Below are 15,049 nucleotides of genomic sequence, written 5' to 3' on the forward strand. Positions count from 1 at the left end.
TGTGTGAATATATATATTTTTTTATTTTTTTTTAATATACACACATACATGTATATGTATGAGCAACAATATAGTGCTACTTAAACTTCAGGACAGGTATTCCTAATGAGGACAGAAAACTTAAACCAGAGCAGGGGTATGCAAAGCAGAGGGCAGAGGTGACATCCCAAGTTGAAAGGAATGGTGGTCTGATATTGATAATGCATAGAACGAGCAGCTCGGTTGGTTTTAGCAAAGCTATTGGAGGAGCTATTGGAGAGCAAGGCAGAAATGCAAGTATGGATTGATAATATTTGTAAACATATTTTTTATATTTATCTATAAATATATATATGTAAATATATAAATTGAAGTGTAAAGGAAGAACAAGTGTAAAAGATAGAGCTCTGATCTTTCCCAGAAGAGTGGTAAGTGGAGATGATGGCAAATTTACCAAAAGAAGACGGTGGAGATGAGTTAGAGAAAAGCTCCTGTTTAATTATCTTAGCTTGACTTTCTCTTAGAGCAGTGTAATCTTACAACATCAAAAACTGGAAAGATCAAGAAAGTGGATAAAGTATATGCCTTGGCACGCAAAAAAAAAAAAAAATTGCACCAGCAATCCCTGGATAATAGCTGGGAGTTTGAGATGAAGTAGACATAGCTTTATGCAGCATAAGAATGTAAACATGCATATTGGTGTGTGTTTGTGTGTGTAGGAAGGCGTATTTTGTCTTCTTTGAAACAAGAAGTGGATGTCGGTGCTTCTGAACTCTTAAAGGCTGTGACAGGTAGAACAGTTTTCCTGTTCTCGTCATGGTGGGTGATGTTTCTGAAATGAGTTAGAACATGAAATAGGTCATGGAGATTTGGGAGACTGAAAGATTTTAGGTTTTGTTCTGTGTTACTGTTACTGACACAGCATTTGATATTTACAGAATTGTGCGGAGTCAGATTGTCTAGAGCTTCCTTGCCTTAGGTTGTCCAAATCCATCATCGTGTTTTTGTGGTGCGAGTTGGCTGTGGTTAGGAGCACAGGCAGGAGGGGCCTGTCAGGGATCTCCTAGATGACCTAATCCTCTTCCCTCCTGTTGGATGGTTTCATAAATCCAAAGAGTGACCACTTAAGTGCTTTGAAAAAAGAGGGCTTAGGTGTATCCTAAGGCATCCCAAATTACAAGATGCTATTGAATCTATTGATGCATATTCTATAGTTCCATTAAAAATACTATCTGCATTGCATTGTCTGTAATAGGTTTTGAACCACTGAAAAAGGCAAATCTAATAAATGGAGAGTTAATAGGCTGCTTATTTTCAAGTGCTTTTGGCTTGGTGTCTGCGGAAGCCCTGAGCTCCTTGGGAAGCGGATGTTGAGAGGAGCCGAGCTGCCATGCCAGTGGGACGGGTGCTGCCTTCCTGCAGAGGGCTCTGTTACACCATATTTTGCTTGGCAAAATACAGTAGGTGGTGAAAGGGGGAAGGGAGCGCAGGAATAATGCGTCCAACAGTCTGGTCTTAGTCTGGTAAACAGACTAGGAATTGTGGGCCAAGTCCTTTTCCTCAGGCTTTGCACCAAGCCTGAGATCAGATGACTCAGTCCGGACTCATTATTTTAATAGCCTACAGCTAGTTCACATAGCAGCAGGAGTCCACAAAAAAGGCATTTAATTGTTGAAACTCAAACTGGTACATTGTAACTGCAGATTATAGTATTCAGATTTAAGTGATTCAAGTAATTTATAAAGCTTTTGCACAAGCAAACTGAAAGTTAAAATACTGATATTGTAATAAAAAGTAAATAAAACATACTTTTGTACATTAAGACCCAATTAAAGAGCATGATTTCATTTAACAAACTTAAAACAGGCAGGTGATATTTGCCAACATTACTACAGCTGTGTTTTACATTAGGAAATTAATTAAAATAGTCATTTATACTTTTTTCCACCTACAAGTATTAGACCTTTCTGTATTACACCATGTATTTTCTCTTCGATCGCTATGTGCTACGGTGCATGTGTAGTCTTACTTAGCAGGCTGTGTCTGACTTTTGGGTTTTGCCTTACCTAATGAAAAACTCGCTTTCTGCTATAGTGCTGGTGGAGCAGATCAAACAGCGCTGGAGGAACTTCCCTGCCATCTGCCTGTGAGGCAGTGTGGCGTTCAGCAGGCAGGTGCGAGTCCTCGCGGGCTTTCCCTGGCTTCCTCGCATCGCTCCCAGCCGGAGGTGGGAGGGCGGCTGCTGGCGAAACTCTGGCATGGTTTCTCTTAGACCGAGCGAAACTGGTGCTCTCAGATACATGCCTGGGTCTGGTACAGTGGCACACCCTGAGCCTAATGGGACCAAATTTCCAAATGCAAATCATTGTTCTGCTTTTATACCACTCAGCTGAATAATGGGACATTGAGAGTTGTTCTTTATCCTTAGGTACTTTTTCTTTTTTTTCCCCCTAAACTACAAATACAGCGATTATGTAATGAACTGTTAACTTCATCAGTCATTTGTTCCTCCGGGCAAATTAGCTTAGTGTGGAGAGGTACATTCTTAAAATAGCGTGTAATTACAGGAACATGAGTTCTGTCTTCTTTTTGTGTAAAAGAGCGAAAAGGTATAGAATGGTTATCGTCTTCCTTCTTCGCTTTGCCATGTCTACCTTGACCTGAACTTTTTTGCCTTTTATTAGGAATCTTTCATGTCGGCTGTTTTACAGATGAGTGACTAATTGCAGCCGAGTCCAAAGGACTGGGGCGGCTCAGTTTGCCATTTTAGTGCGGCTGGCTTTTTAGTAAGTTGCTATCGTCCTTCCAAACAACTCACGATGCCTGAAGATTGGGTTTATTAAGACCAGACATTTCACATTCCTAATGTTAAGATTACTGCAATTTTCCATTATAAGCTTCACCCCACCCAGCCCTCTGAATACAGATTTATAAATCAGTTTTAAAAAATGTTTTTCCATCTAAATCTTTCCTTATACTTTAAGCTTGGGAGAGCATCTTTTGAACAGAATGTTCTTTACTTTCTCAATGAGGGGATCATGTTTTGGATTGGTGCAGAACCTTTCTCCCAGACAGATGTAAGCTTGTTTAAAAATAAAATCAAATGGTAAATGCCCAGACTTTGTAGTCTATGCATTAAAAAGAGAATCAGCACTTACAGGATTTAAGAATTTATTTATTATGCAGGTTATCACTACTTTTTTTGCCATATTTTTGTGAATTGGGTGTTCTGGTTTACCTGCTGTATTGATGCTGCTGGAGGAGCCAATGTAGACAGTATGTGATACATTTCTGAAAGACTGGAAAATATGTTGGTTAATGTGTTTGACTAATACCATGTAAAATACCAAAGATATGCTTATTTATGCAGATTGATCCTGGACATCCATATAGCTAATAATCAGTGCTTTGTGATAATGTCTGTACTTAAATTCTTGCTTGATGAATCTGTCTTTGGGTGTTGACTTCAGTTCTCTAAAGAACTTGGTATGAAATGACACAAGAATACCCTGACATAAATGGAACATTACAGGAATAAAATATGTGACATTTCGGCTCCCTCCTTCTTAAAGTTAGAAATCTTTCAGGCCTCAATAAAACCAAACCAAGTCCAACAATTAAAGTGGATGTCATGCGTACACAGATCTACTTCTGTGTAGGACTGAGCAAAAGAAATTGTTTTTATATGAATAGTTACAGGCTCTTCAAGAAGGAAAGAGGGTGGACCAGTAATGGAAAAAAATATGGTATTTTAGGTTATACACATCTGAAAGTAAACGTCCTACTGGAACTAGGCAATTTGACAATACTCAAGCCTGTGCAGAGAGCCAGAGCAGGTCTGGTACACTACTTAAGTCCCACATAAGAACTATTTTGAGCTTCAAGTCAAATTTAGGAGATACAGACCCTTTGTTTTTATTCTATGAGTAGATTAATTTTACCTTCTGCGAGGCTACTGGGAATTCAGTAAAGTTTCCCCAAATAAAAATGCAAATATAATTTAACTCCCCCACTCTTTCCTCCCACTAAAATAAATGTTCAAGTTCTACTTTGCCTTCAAGAATTCTGCACTTAGTTTATGTTAAAGCACAGAGTATTCTAATAAGTCAACAAATGCTATATAAAAATCAATAAAATATTTAAATTTAATATCTAATTTGTTAAGCTAGGGTATTGCTGAAAAGATACTGTCAGTAGTCTTTCATGAGAGATGGTCTTTAGTTAATGTAGCAACTTTATACTAAGCAGATAAATTTGGGGCTTTTGTATATGTGATACAAATTTTGAAAATGATGATGTGCATTTTTAAAACAATATGTTTTTTAAAGATTTAAATGTACAAATATTCTTTACTGAAAAACTCTTACTAGTAAAACAATATTTCACATTATTGAAATCTAAGAATCTTGTTTTAGGCTCTGTTACATTTTATTGCTGTGCAACATTACATTATTTGTGTGTATTAACAAGGATATGAACTGAAATGTAAGGATTCATGAAGTCATGTTCACCAATTAATTAAGCAATAATCCATAAAGTATCTGTTGGTAGCAGCAGGCAATGACTGCTTTGTTCGTTAATGACCCTGAGCCCAGCAAAGGTTGATGAATGCCCTAACAAGCCGGTTAGTAAATGCAGGGAGGATGAATTCTGAAATGAGGACTGCTCTGTTACACTGAAATCAGGGGGTTGTTGCAGCATTTTGAAAATTTAGCCCTACTGTAGGGAAGTCTGCAACTGTTTTACACTGTCAAGATATTCCTTTTTTGCCAAAGGCAAAACTCTGGAATTAGTTTGATAGCTAAAAGCTAGCTTAATAATTTCATGTTAGAGGCAGAGCACAGCATAATTAGCGCTTTGATAGGGTATGCTTAAAAGATTATCGCAAATTTGTATACTCTTTATTTATTTGTAATAGAGGTGACAATAGCATGCCAAAAATGGTTGCCTTCCTGCAAATTATCTCCTTAAAGTATCTCTCTTGCTTAACTCTTGCCTGTTGCTCTGTGGAAATTACAGATTTTTGAAGTTGCAGTTAAGTTATAGCTCCTTTCTGAAACTCATTACTTCAAAATAGGGAAGGAAAAGAAATGGAAAGAGAGTGGGAGAGAGGAGAACTTAGAAATGCGTTTCTAATGTTTTGGAAATTACTGTTGCTTTCTTAAATTGGTTTCCGTGAGCTCTAATTTTGGTTTTTTTTAAACAAAGAAATATCATTTGTTTGTTTTATTTAGTCAAGGGTGTAAGTGATGAATTTTCAGTACAAACGAAATACATAAAATAAGATTGCATCTTCCCTGATTACATCATTGTTCTAGTGTTTTCTATGTGGCATACACTTTTTCTGTCAATTTTCAAAAAAAAATCAAGTTCTAGATTCTCCATTTGCTGCATGACCTACACAAACTCAAGGAAAAGGCAAAAGTACCTTTTTTTTTTAATACATCTTGAGAAGATTTAGAACATTTATTTTTAAGTAAATAGCTATTTTTATGGTGGTAGGCAACACATACAACATTTTCATTAAAATGATTGAAGACAACATTGGTGCTCTGTGCAGGAAAGTTGATATAGTAAAATAAGCCTTATTGCAGTAGTTACAGAATAAGACAAAACAAATAGAAGAGAAAGAAATCTTTGCAAAACAGAAAATACTGGCAGAGGAAAATGGGAAGGTAGGGTTTTTGTCCAGTGTTTATGATGTACGTGAACCCAAATATGGCATGTAATTCCCACTGAAGTTTTTATTTATGGATCCATGAAATCGAGGGAGATACTAAGTACCTCCCCAGCACTTTTGATGATCATATTAATCAACAGTGAATAAACTTACGTGTTTTACTGTAGGCAAGTATGTGATTTGCGATGCTTAGGTAAATATTTTTATTCAGTTTGAGTAATAATGGCTTACTTGGAGCATCACCATCCATTACCTCCATTTGCATATGTTTAAACATGAAATTACTCAATTTTCTGAATGGTTTTTCCATGCTAGAAGCACAAAGCATCTGTTTTGTGATTATTTTATTGTATCTTTTAAGAACATGCAATGAGCAGACAATTAAATCCACTGAACTCTTGTTCTTATTAAATAAGCTTCCTAAAGTTGCACCCTTGAATTTCCTGATGTCAGTGTGAATACAACTGCCTGTTGTGTTTGACTCTGTCAGTGATGGGGCAGAAATGCAATATGAAGTCTGCTTTAACTGTTTTTAGTCTAGTCACACGTGCATCCTAGTGATCTCTAATACATCTGCTGAAGATGCACATATTCAGAAAAATGTGTACGTTGTGTATTACTTTATATCTGATTTTGTGTTGATAATAATTTCACATCTTGAGAAAACAGGTTGAATAATAGAAATGAAGGAATTGCACCACCAACAAGTTATTCTTAAGAATAATAATAAAATGAAATCTGATCCTGTACCTGTCTCACTAAGATGCTCTTCAGTTTGCCATAAATATTTCTTATTTAAGACGTAGACAAAGATTTCGGTAGATTAGTCTGAGTAAGACTAGTACTGAGAATGAACACTGAGTTCCTTTGTGAGGCCTGATTTCAGAAGAGTGTGCCGTGTTGAAGCCCAGCTGAAGTGCATGGTGTTCCTGCAACGTACATTGGGCTGGAAGAGTTCTTTCCAGAAGCTTAAAAATGCCCTGTAATGATTTGTTTTGTCTGGTTCAGGCCTGTCATGATATGTGATACAGGTTGTGGGAAATAATCAAGAGTGGATTCTGATTTTGGGGTGTTTCTTCCCTGTTTGTTGAAGGGTTTTTTTGTGAAAATAGAAAAAAAAAGGGGGAAAAGAAGTTTTGTATAAATTGAATGTTTTAGCACTAAGCAAATACTCCATAATCTAAATAGTGTGGGGAAATGTGTGTGATTATGCACACCTCTTAACTGGGCTTTTTCATACTGGCATTTCATTTTAGAGTTTTGCTAAAACTGTGCTGGAAGTTTTCTGAAGGCAAGACTGAGAGCTTCTGTGCAGCAGCTGAGGCTCTGCCAGAGCTGCAGAACACTTTGGTTTCCCCCCCACTACAAGAATGTCATGTGAAAGTGCTCAAGGGTGTTCACTGAATATTTTGGGTTAATGGATGGTAGGAAACTTGCTCATATATTTCTTTGCTCATTATCACATAAATAGTGTGGCAAGGCATTACTGGGGACATTGACTGTCTTTGCTTTGGCCCAGTTTTGTGAAGTTCAGAGATGAGAAAAGCCTTTCATCCTTCCCAGGAGATGAGACAGCGCACTGCTGAGCTCCACCAGTTTAGATTTCACCAGATTTCTGCTTAACCCAGTAGTAGTGCAACTTAATAATTGACTCTTCTTTCCAGGACCCAACCAGGCTGTTTTGCCTTTGCTTGTAAAGGCAGCCAAGGGAGTGGGTGATGTTTCCTGGTTGCTGGCACGTTTCTGGGTTCGCAAAATCCCAAGCTGCCGAATTGGGGTCCTGCCTTGAGAAATGGATCCTCCAAACTCCTATTCAACGTAAAGGCCTCCTATGGTTTTCAAACATCATACAACTAGAGGTGCTGCTAACCTAGTTTTTTTATTTTTTCCCCTCTAAAAACTGCTAATGTGATGAGGAAGTCTGGAAGCTAAACCCACCATCCCAAATTGCTTCTTCCTCTTGATACAGAAGTGACAAAAGAATTGTAGAAACATTTTGAGACAGAAGTGGAAGAAAGATTGGAGGGGGAAGCAGATATAACCAGCACTTTGCTCTGATAGTTGTATAGAGTAGCAGGAGAATTAATGGCTGGCTTTTAATATGTAGTTAAGCTAGTGTGTGGCCCATCTGTCAAGTAAGTTTGACCACTTTCGATGTAAATATCGTGCAACCAGAAAGTAGTGTAAATCTGCTATAAAACACCGTGGATTGCTTCTCTTCTTTCCAGCAGTGGCCAAATCAAACTTTAGTTTGACCAGCTGTTGGGTTAAGGAGAAGTCTGGTGAAATGCAAGTGGTGGGAGCTCAGCAGCATGATTTCTTATGTTTTGGAAAAGATGACAGCCTTTTCTCTGTACAGCTTAACCAAATTTGGCAAACATGAAAATGAGCTGAATGTCACTAGCAATGCTTCTCCACAGTCATCTGTAGGATAATGAGAAAAGGGGTCAGAATTAATTCTGGTCTGCTACCTTGTGGCCCGGCACAACTTGTCAGTGTGAGGCCCAAGACAGTGATATGTTACTGTCAGGTAGCTCTGCCGTTTTTGTAAGCTTGTGTGCAACTGGACAGTGTTATGGAGCAGTCCTGGGCCTGAGTGTCTCTGTAGCGTAACTGTTTTGCAAGCTCAGTATAATCCCCCTGCCCTCTCTCCTGCAGGCGGATGCAGTAATTGGGGAATGATAGACTTGTGATTGCTTCATCTCTCTCCTCTATCAGCATCTGTTTTAGAGATTAGATCATGAAGAAACCAAATGGAGCGAGCAAATATTCAGAGTCAACAAGGAAGCTGTGACAGACTTCTTTCGCTCTTTGTATAAAGGTCTGTGAGCGTGGGGATAGATCTGGCCCAAGCTGGACTAATCTGCTGCATCAGCAAGCTGGAACAAGCAGGAGGAAACGCAAAGGGTCTCTCTTGTCCACAGGTCTTAGTACTCTGGTATTTGTAGCTGTCACTTATTAAGAGGATATATCCTCTAGGGCAACTTGTTTGTTTTTTCTTCTTTTAAGTTAGTTCTCAAGTATAGTTTTTCAGTTTATTTCCAACTCATTTTTATAACTACCTTGCCCTCAGTCTGGGCATATAAGTCCAGACACTTCCAGAGCACTTAAAACTATCTTAGAACTGTGTGTAATAAGAGTTTTATGATAAACTAACTCAGACATCATCATGTGAGTCATACTGGGGCATGATCCCGGAACAGTCAGTACACGCTAGCGTAGTTAGATAGTTTTAGGGAATTTTTGGCAGGTGGGGGGAGAGGAGGCTCTGCTTCTGTTCCTTCTTGGTTCCAGTGCACTTTTCCTTCTCTCTCTCTTTTTTTTATCTTACAAATTTTGCAAAGGTCAGATTTTAAGAGACTTTTTAATCTGACCTTCACCTCTGTTGTTTTTTGTGTGACTTTTATGTTAGTAACAACAGCTAATGCTGTTTGTATTATATTGCCACCTATATTGAAGGTTGTGCAATGCTTTCCATTATAAGACTGTTTCAGTTGCTTATTATGTTGCCAACATTCAGCTGTTTGGGCTGAAATTTTCCATGCTGGGTGTCTCCTTCAGGCTGAATTTCTTGGGAAAGTTTAAATAAAAATACTCAAACCATTCCAGGGAATGAGAGGAAGGGGAAATACTGTATTTTGCTCGTGTTTATTAAAGTTGCTGCAAGCTCTTGATTCAGAAATCATTGTACCTACATGTTTTGGAGCAGTGAGTTGAATTATTGGGAAGGTGAAAGGGGGAGGAAAGAAAAAGTGGGGGTGGAAAAGTTTTTGTTGTTTTTGTTTTGTTTAGGGAATGGACTCCTCCCTGACATTCTGAACCATGTGCAAGGGAGCATACAGACCCCACACCTGTCGAAACAGGGTCAGTGAATGGCTGAATGATTCTCCTTGTTCTGCTGCATCTGTGGGGTACACTGGATTTGGAGAGAGAGGTGTATGAGGCACAAACACAGCCCTGTGGAAGAGGGAACAAGACTAAAATCTGGATAGTGGTGGAAGGAGGGGAGGGTTAAGGAGTTACGAATAAGACTTGAAGAGAACAGAGGTAGACTCATTCAGTCACCAATGAGAGTGATCTGAAGCTGGCAAAAGGGACTAGGCAAGCAAGGAGAAGCGATTTAACCTACCAGGAGTCTTACAGCAGCCTTTTAGTTACAGTTCATTATCTCTTTCCCATTTTTTTGCATTTAAATGAGGCAGGGAAAATAGTATGCAATCATGTAATTTGGAGACCAGCATTCAACCTTAGTTCTACCATGTCCAATTTCTGAGCGCTTGGTGTTGCAACCATAATGGACTTTCAACAAGAAAATTAAAGCCTTAGTTGGTAATGTTATTCTATACCCATCGTTAAATGCTCGTACTGTAGGCTTTGAAGAACACCACCATAGTTTGGCACAGTTAAATTAAAATGCTGAAAAATATTTTAATCCAAATTTTCTTTTGAAAAGCATTGCGCTGCCAAACATGTAGGAGACTGTTTGGGTGTGAAAAGGTTGATTTCATACTTCAGATCTCAGAAAACAAACTTATCAAAAGACTCTTCTTCCATTTTTCTTACGTTTGTGGTGTAGACAATAAGTGATATTTTGGAATATACCCAATGTGCTTAGCCCAAATGGGAGTGAGTTAACAGGACACAGAGAAGTTTCAGCTATATCTTCAATTTTTCCTGATTTTTATGGACTTCAACCAGACTGGTTATACCTCAGTATTATTTTAACATTGTTATTTGTGGCTGAGTTTATTAAATAGCAGCATTCATGCTGCTGCTGTTAACATCTCACGTATCATCCAAATTTTCAAGGATTTATAATGTTGCCATAACATTTTCTTAAGGAATAAGACTTCCCATCCAGGAGCAAGCATACATAGTAGTACAAATTCCAAAAATCAGTGAAGTAGAAGGTTCCTATTTAAAGGAAAGCAAATATGTGCTGGTTGTCCATCTTATGAAGTTCCTTTTACTTGCATTTTTCTTCAATTAAATTCAGATTTCTATCTGGGGACTGTTTTGTCAATAATATCTGTACACTGGAGGAAAGAGGCTTGTTAGGGAAGAAAAATTTAAAAATCAGCTGTTACTATGGATATTTGCTTTTTAAATATTAACTTCATAAAAATTCCATATCTGTGTTTGACAGGATGCATTGTCTCTATTCTGAAGAAGATAAGCTGTCATGTCAAATGCCTGTTTATTAATGTCTTCAGATTGTGTATTGATGTTACAGATCATGGCAAAGATGCACTTCTTAATGCCCGCATGCTATGGGCAGGCAGGATACATCTTTATTGCTCCAATGGTACTTAAAATTTTGTGCCGCAGTATTCTGAAGATGTGTTAAAGTACACAAGTCTTTTTTGAAAAAGAGCTGTTTTTTCTGAGATCTGGGACAAATTTGTCTTCCATACTTGGCAAAAATGAGTAAAAGGCCCTTTTTTCCTTCTCTTTTCTCCCTTTCCCCTATGCACCCCTTACTGTTCCACAAGCGCTGTTTTTTCTTAGCGATCTCTCCACAAGTGATACCAGGTTTGGACTCGCTGGCAGGAGAATCTGCATAGCTTCCACTGAAACAGCCTGTGTATTGCAAACAGTCACAAAACTTGGAGTTTCCATGGAGCCTAAATATATAGTGATTCATATTTATTTAAATTGTTGGTTGCGGACTGGAGCAGAAACTGGACTGTCTGACTTACAGCAGCATTTTGCCGATGCTGTGGCATATATTACATATTACCATGAGACACACTACAATCTGATGGTCACAACAGTAGCACCGGCAGTGCTGATTTTTGTCAGAGCATCCCTGTTTTGGGATGTTATGATACTAAGCATGCCTCCTTTTTGCCCCCTTTTTGCCCCCTTTTTGCCCCATTGCAAAACGAAGGACTGAAGAATCAGTTTGTCCAGCCTGTGCCTTTGGACAATGGCAGGACTTAAACTGTGAGCCAGATGACAGGTCTTCCCTTTGCCTCCTTTTCCTCACAGTCTGCTCCTCTTCCTCAGGAGCTAAATATAGATATACCAGCCCCGTGTTAGGTGCTTTCTGGACACGTATCAAGGGCTGCTTGCATGTCTTTGCAGATGATAAAGGCACATCCAGTCACACAAAAAGCAGTTTGGCCATGTAGTAAATAGAGTTGTCACACGACCAGAAATTGGGTAGGAAACGCAGCTTAATGACTGAGTGTCTTCGTTACTTTCTTTGCAGATTTGCTCTCTGCTGCCACTTCTACGCACGAGTCTGCCTCTTCCTCCTTGCTAGGCTCCTCTGAGAGCATGGCTGGAGGAAAGGCAGGTCACCCTCACGGAGCCTGCTGCAGATACTTGCCAGGAACTGTTGTCGTTCTGTTTCCTTGCTGAATTGCAGCTGCGAGTTCCTGGGTGGTAGCTGGTGCTGAGGCAAGTGCTGTACAGACTTCGCAGGTAGCTGCGTGTGGCCTTCACAGTTTGTCAAGGTTACAGGAGTTCAAAATTTAAAGCTTGTGGCTTAGCTAAAACTTGCCTTACTCTGTCTAATCTAAGTTAGACAAGTGTCTGGGTGTAACTAAAACGTTTGCATTGCAAGTGCTAGTGTGTATTGTATTATTTGCTGCCAGGTAAAGTAAAAGCATGGAATAGTTTGTATGTGGAGGATAGAAGACACTGCAGACAAGGGGATTTATTCCAGGTTGGGCTTTTTAGGAGTCTTTCTAGATGAGTACTTACGCAGTGGAGACGAAAGGCAAAGGAGGATTGAAGGATCACTTGAACAACCAGTGCCAGAAGTCGGTGTTACTGAGATCCCGTTGTAGGGGATCCCCAGTCCTCTCAAATGAGGGTTAATACAGGTGCCAGCAGTGGTGCCTTGAATGTCAATATTGTTAATGATTCCCTTATTAAAAAAAGCAGACGAGAAAATAAGTAACTTTCTGTGAATATGTCTATTCTAGGGCTTTGCTGAAATTTGGTGTGCAGTTCTTAGAATAAGCATAAAAGCTTGGGGGGGGTAAGGTGCAAGAGATGTTTCTGGGAAGGGCTTGTCTGTGTGCAGTGTCATTGCAGAGTTGTGCTGGATAATGCAGTATGAGGTGTTCTGGTGTAACTCTGTGGGGGCACTCTCGTTTACAACAGAAGTGGTCTTTTTTCACTATCATTGTTCTTGTTTGGAAGGGATCAAAGTAAAAATGGAAAAGGTTATTTTTATTCCAAGTGAGAGATTCCATGCAAAAAGTGGCATTGGTAGAATTACTGCTGTAATTCTTGCATTGTACTAGTGGGATTTCCTCTTAACATCCCAGAGAGATGAACCTTGAGTTGTGCTAAGCCTTTCACTGCATGTACCAAAGTTTTACAGAGAGGTGACATTTGGTTTTCAAGAACTGGGAACTCCAGTTTGAGGAATTACAGTGTAATTGGACATCTTTTGTGTCAGGCAACACTGCCTAAAACCCTTAGAAAAAAGATGTGATTATGCTAAGCTGGAAACAATGCAGCTGCACAATATAATTCATATTACCACTTCGACTGACCTTCGGATTCAATACATTTACCTCAAATATTTGTCTCCATTGTAGCTACTCAGCTGCTTTTTCATGAAGATTTGAGAGTGATTATTGTAACATTGTTTGCAATGCTCAACTCTGTTTGGAGATTAAAAAAGCCTGTGTGTATGATGCAATTGTCTAAAATAAATTATATCAAAATTGGCAGCAAATGCCCCAGAACTTGAACTCGATGTGAATAAACTGTTGGTGGAAGAGTTTGTAATCTTGATATCTGTGATGCAGAAGAACTTGTCATAGCTGAGTTTGAAGCTCCCTTCAGTCACTGAGAGTGAAAAATATTTATCTTACCTTTACCTAAAGCTTGCTTGCTGACAGTGTATCAGGCCTCTCATCCTTCTGATTGCCCTTGTTCTAGATTTATGACTGATGCAGCTCGACGTGAGCAGGAATCTTTGAAGAAAAAGATTCAGCCGAAACTCTCTCTGACTTTGTCAAGCACAGTGTCCCGTGGGAATGTATCTACTCCACCTCGCCACAGCAGTGGAAGCCTTACTCCCCCAGTCACCCCTCCAATCACTCCATCCTCCTCATTTCGCAGTAGTACACCTACAGGTAAGCATCTGCTGTTTCATTTATCCTAAAATCAGCTAGCAGTTTTGCTATGTGGCTTTTAGAGAACAATAGACATACTGAGGCATTGGGAAGAACCACCCCTAAAAATAAAACAGAAAAGCTTTAGACTTTTTTATTTGCCTTTTGATTTTTAACATCTAAATGTGTTTGGGCATTTGTCTCCAAACTGTTCCCCAGATCAGAGAGGGACAATAACTTTAAAGATGGAAGCTAAGATTATTATACAAAGAAACTGATCTTGAGAGAAAGCACCAAATGTGGCAAGATTCCTGATATAACAGTAAGAGAGCTCTTAACATGGTGCAGTGCCAGTGTGACATAAGTAAAAAGTGCAGTCCTGTTCTCTCATTCTCTCTTTTTCCTTCTTTTTCTTTCTTTTTTTTAACTGAATTCATAACTAGCTTTTTCCACACAGACTGCGGAATAAATAAGTGTTGAGCGTTTTCATTTTCTCTTAATTGGCATTATTAACATACTCCTCCTGCTCAGTCTACCCAATGATTTTAATGAATTGTGTAGCCTTTATAGTTTTGACTGAAATTAGCCAACAGATTGAAATTATCAAGAGTGGACTGGGAGTAATGTTCAGCTGCTGACTTTGTGTAGACACAGTTTTCTTTAGGAAGCTAAGTTTAAAAAAACCAATATATAAAAATATGGTCTGTATTTTGTTCAAAAACATGCCTTCTACTGGTTTTCCCAGGTATGAAAATCCAAAGTACACGTCTTTTGCATGGATTAAAGAAATTGAAAATTGCCTTCTGCATTGAACCAGATCTTTTGGCCCATGTAAGTCCGGCTGGCTTACATTAGGCAAAGATCTTGTCCATAAATTCTGATAAACTTCAGATTAAATGCAGATACTTCCTCCTAAAAAGACAAATGCATATCTAAGCTATTTTGTAATAAATTGAGTCAACATATTTCTCTTAGTAGGAAATAACATGAGCATCTCTGCCTTGATAAACTGCAATGCCATGTGTTTTCCATAAGTTATTTAATGTTTCGGTATTAATGATTAAATGGAAAAGTTGTAGCTGTCCTTGTGACGCCCTGTCTGGAAGTTCTGAAGTGAGCAGATTGTTCAGTATGACCTAGCGTGTGAAAAAGTGAAGCATGTGGAGTACAGCTAAATGATAAAGTCCTAATGTAATAAAGAAAATTTCAAAAGTAAAATTTTCTCAATTATCTCATGTTTGGGACAAACTGCTTCACTTCCTTTGCTACAGATGTCAAGGAATTACTGCTTTTTTTTGTTTTACTTTGT

The 15,049-nt window shown here is 38.7% G+C and overlaps 1 protein-coding gene across 1 annotated transcript in view; it reads left to right on the forward strand.

Moving 5' to 3' along the window:
- JAZF1 (JAZF zinc finger 1) overlaps positions 1-15,049 on the forward strand; it is a 216,561-nt gene that overhangs the window by 169,617 nt on the left and 31,895 nt on the right. Inside the window, exon 3 of the mRNA XM_013941395.2 lies at positions 13,565-13,761. Coding sequence (XP_013796849.1) covers positions 13,565-13,761 — 197 coding nt within the window. The remainder of the gene's footprint in view (positions 1-13,564; positions 13,762-15,049) is intronic.

This window comes from Apteryx mantelli, chromosome 2 (genome assembly GCF_036417845.1).
Source record: "Apteryx mantelli isolate bAptMan1 chromosome 2, bAptMan1.hap1, whole genome shotgun sequence".
Lineage (NCBI taxonomy): Eukaryota > Metazoa > Chordata > Aves > Apterygiformes > Apterygidae > Apteryx > Apteryx mantelli.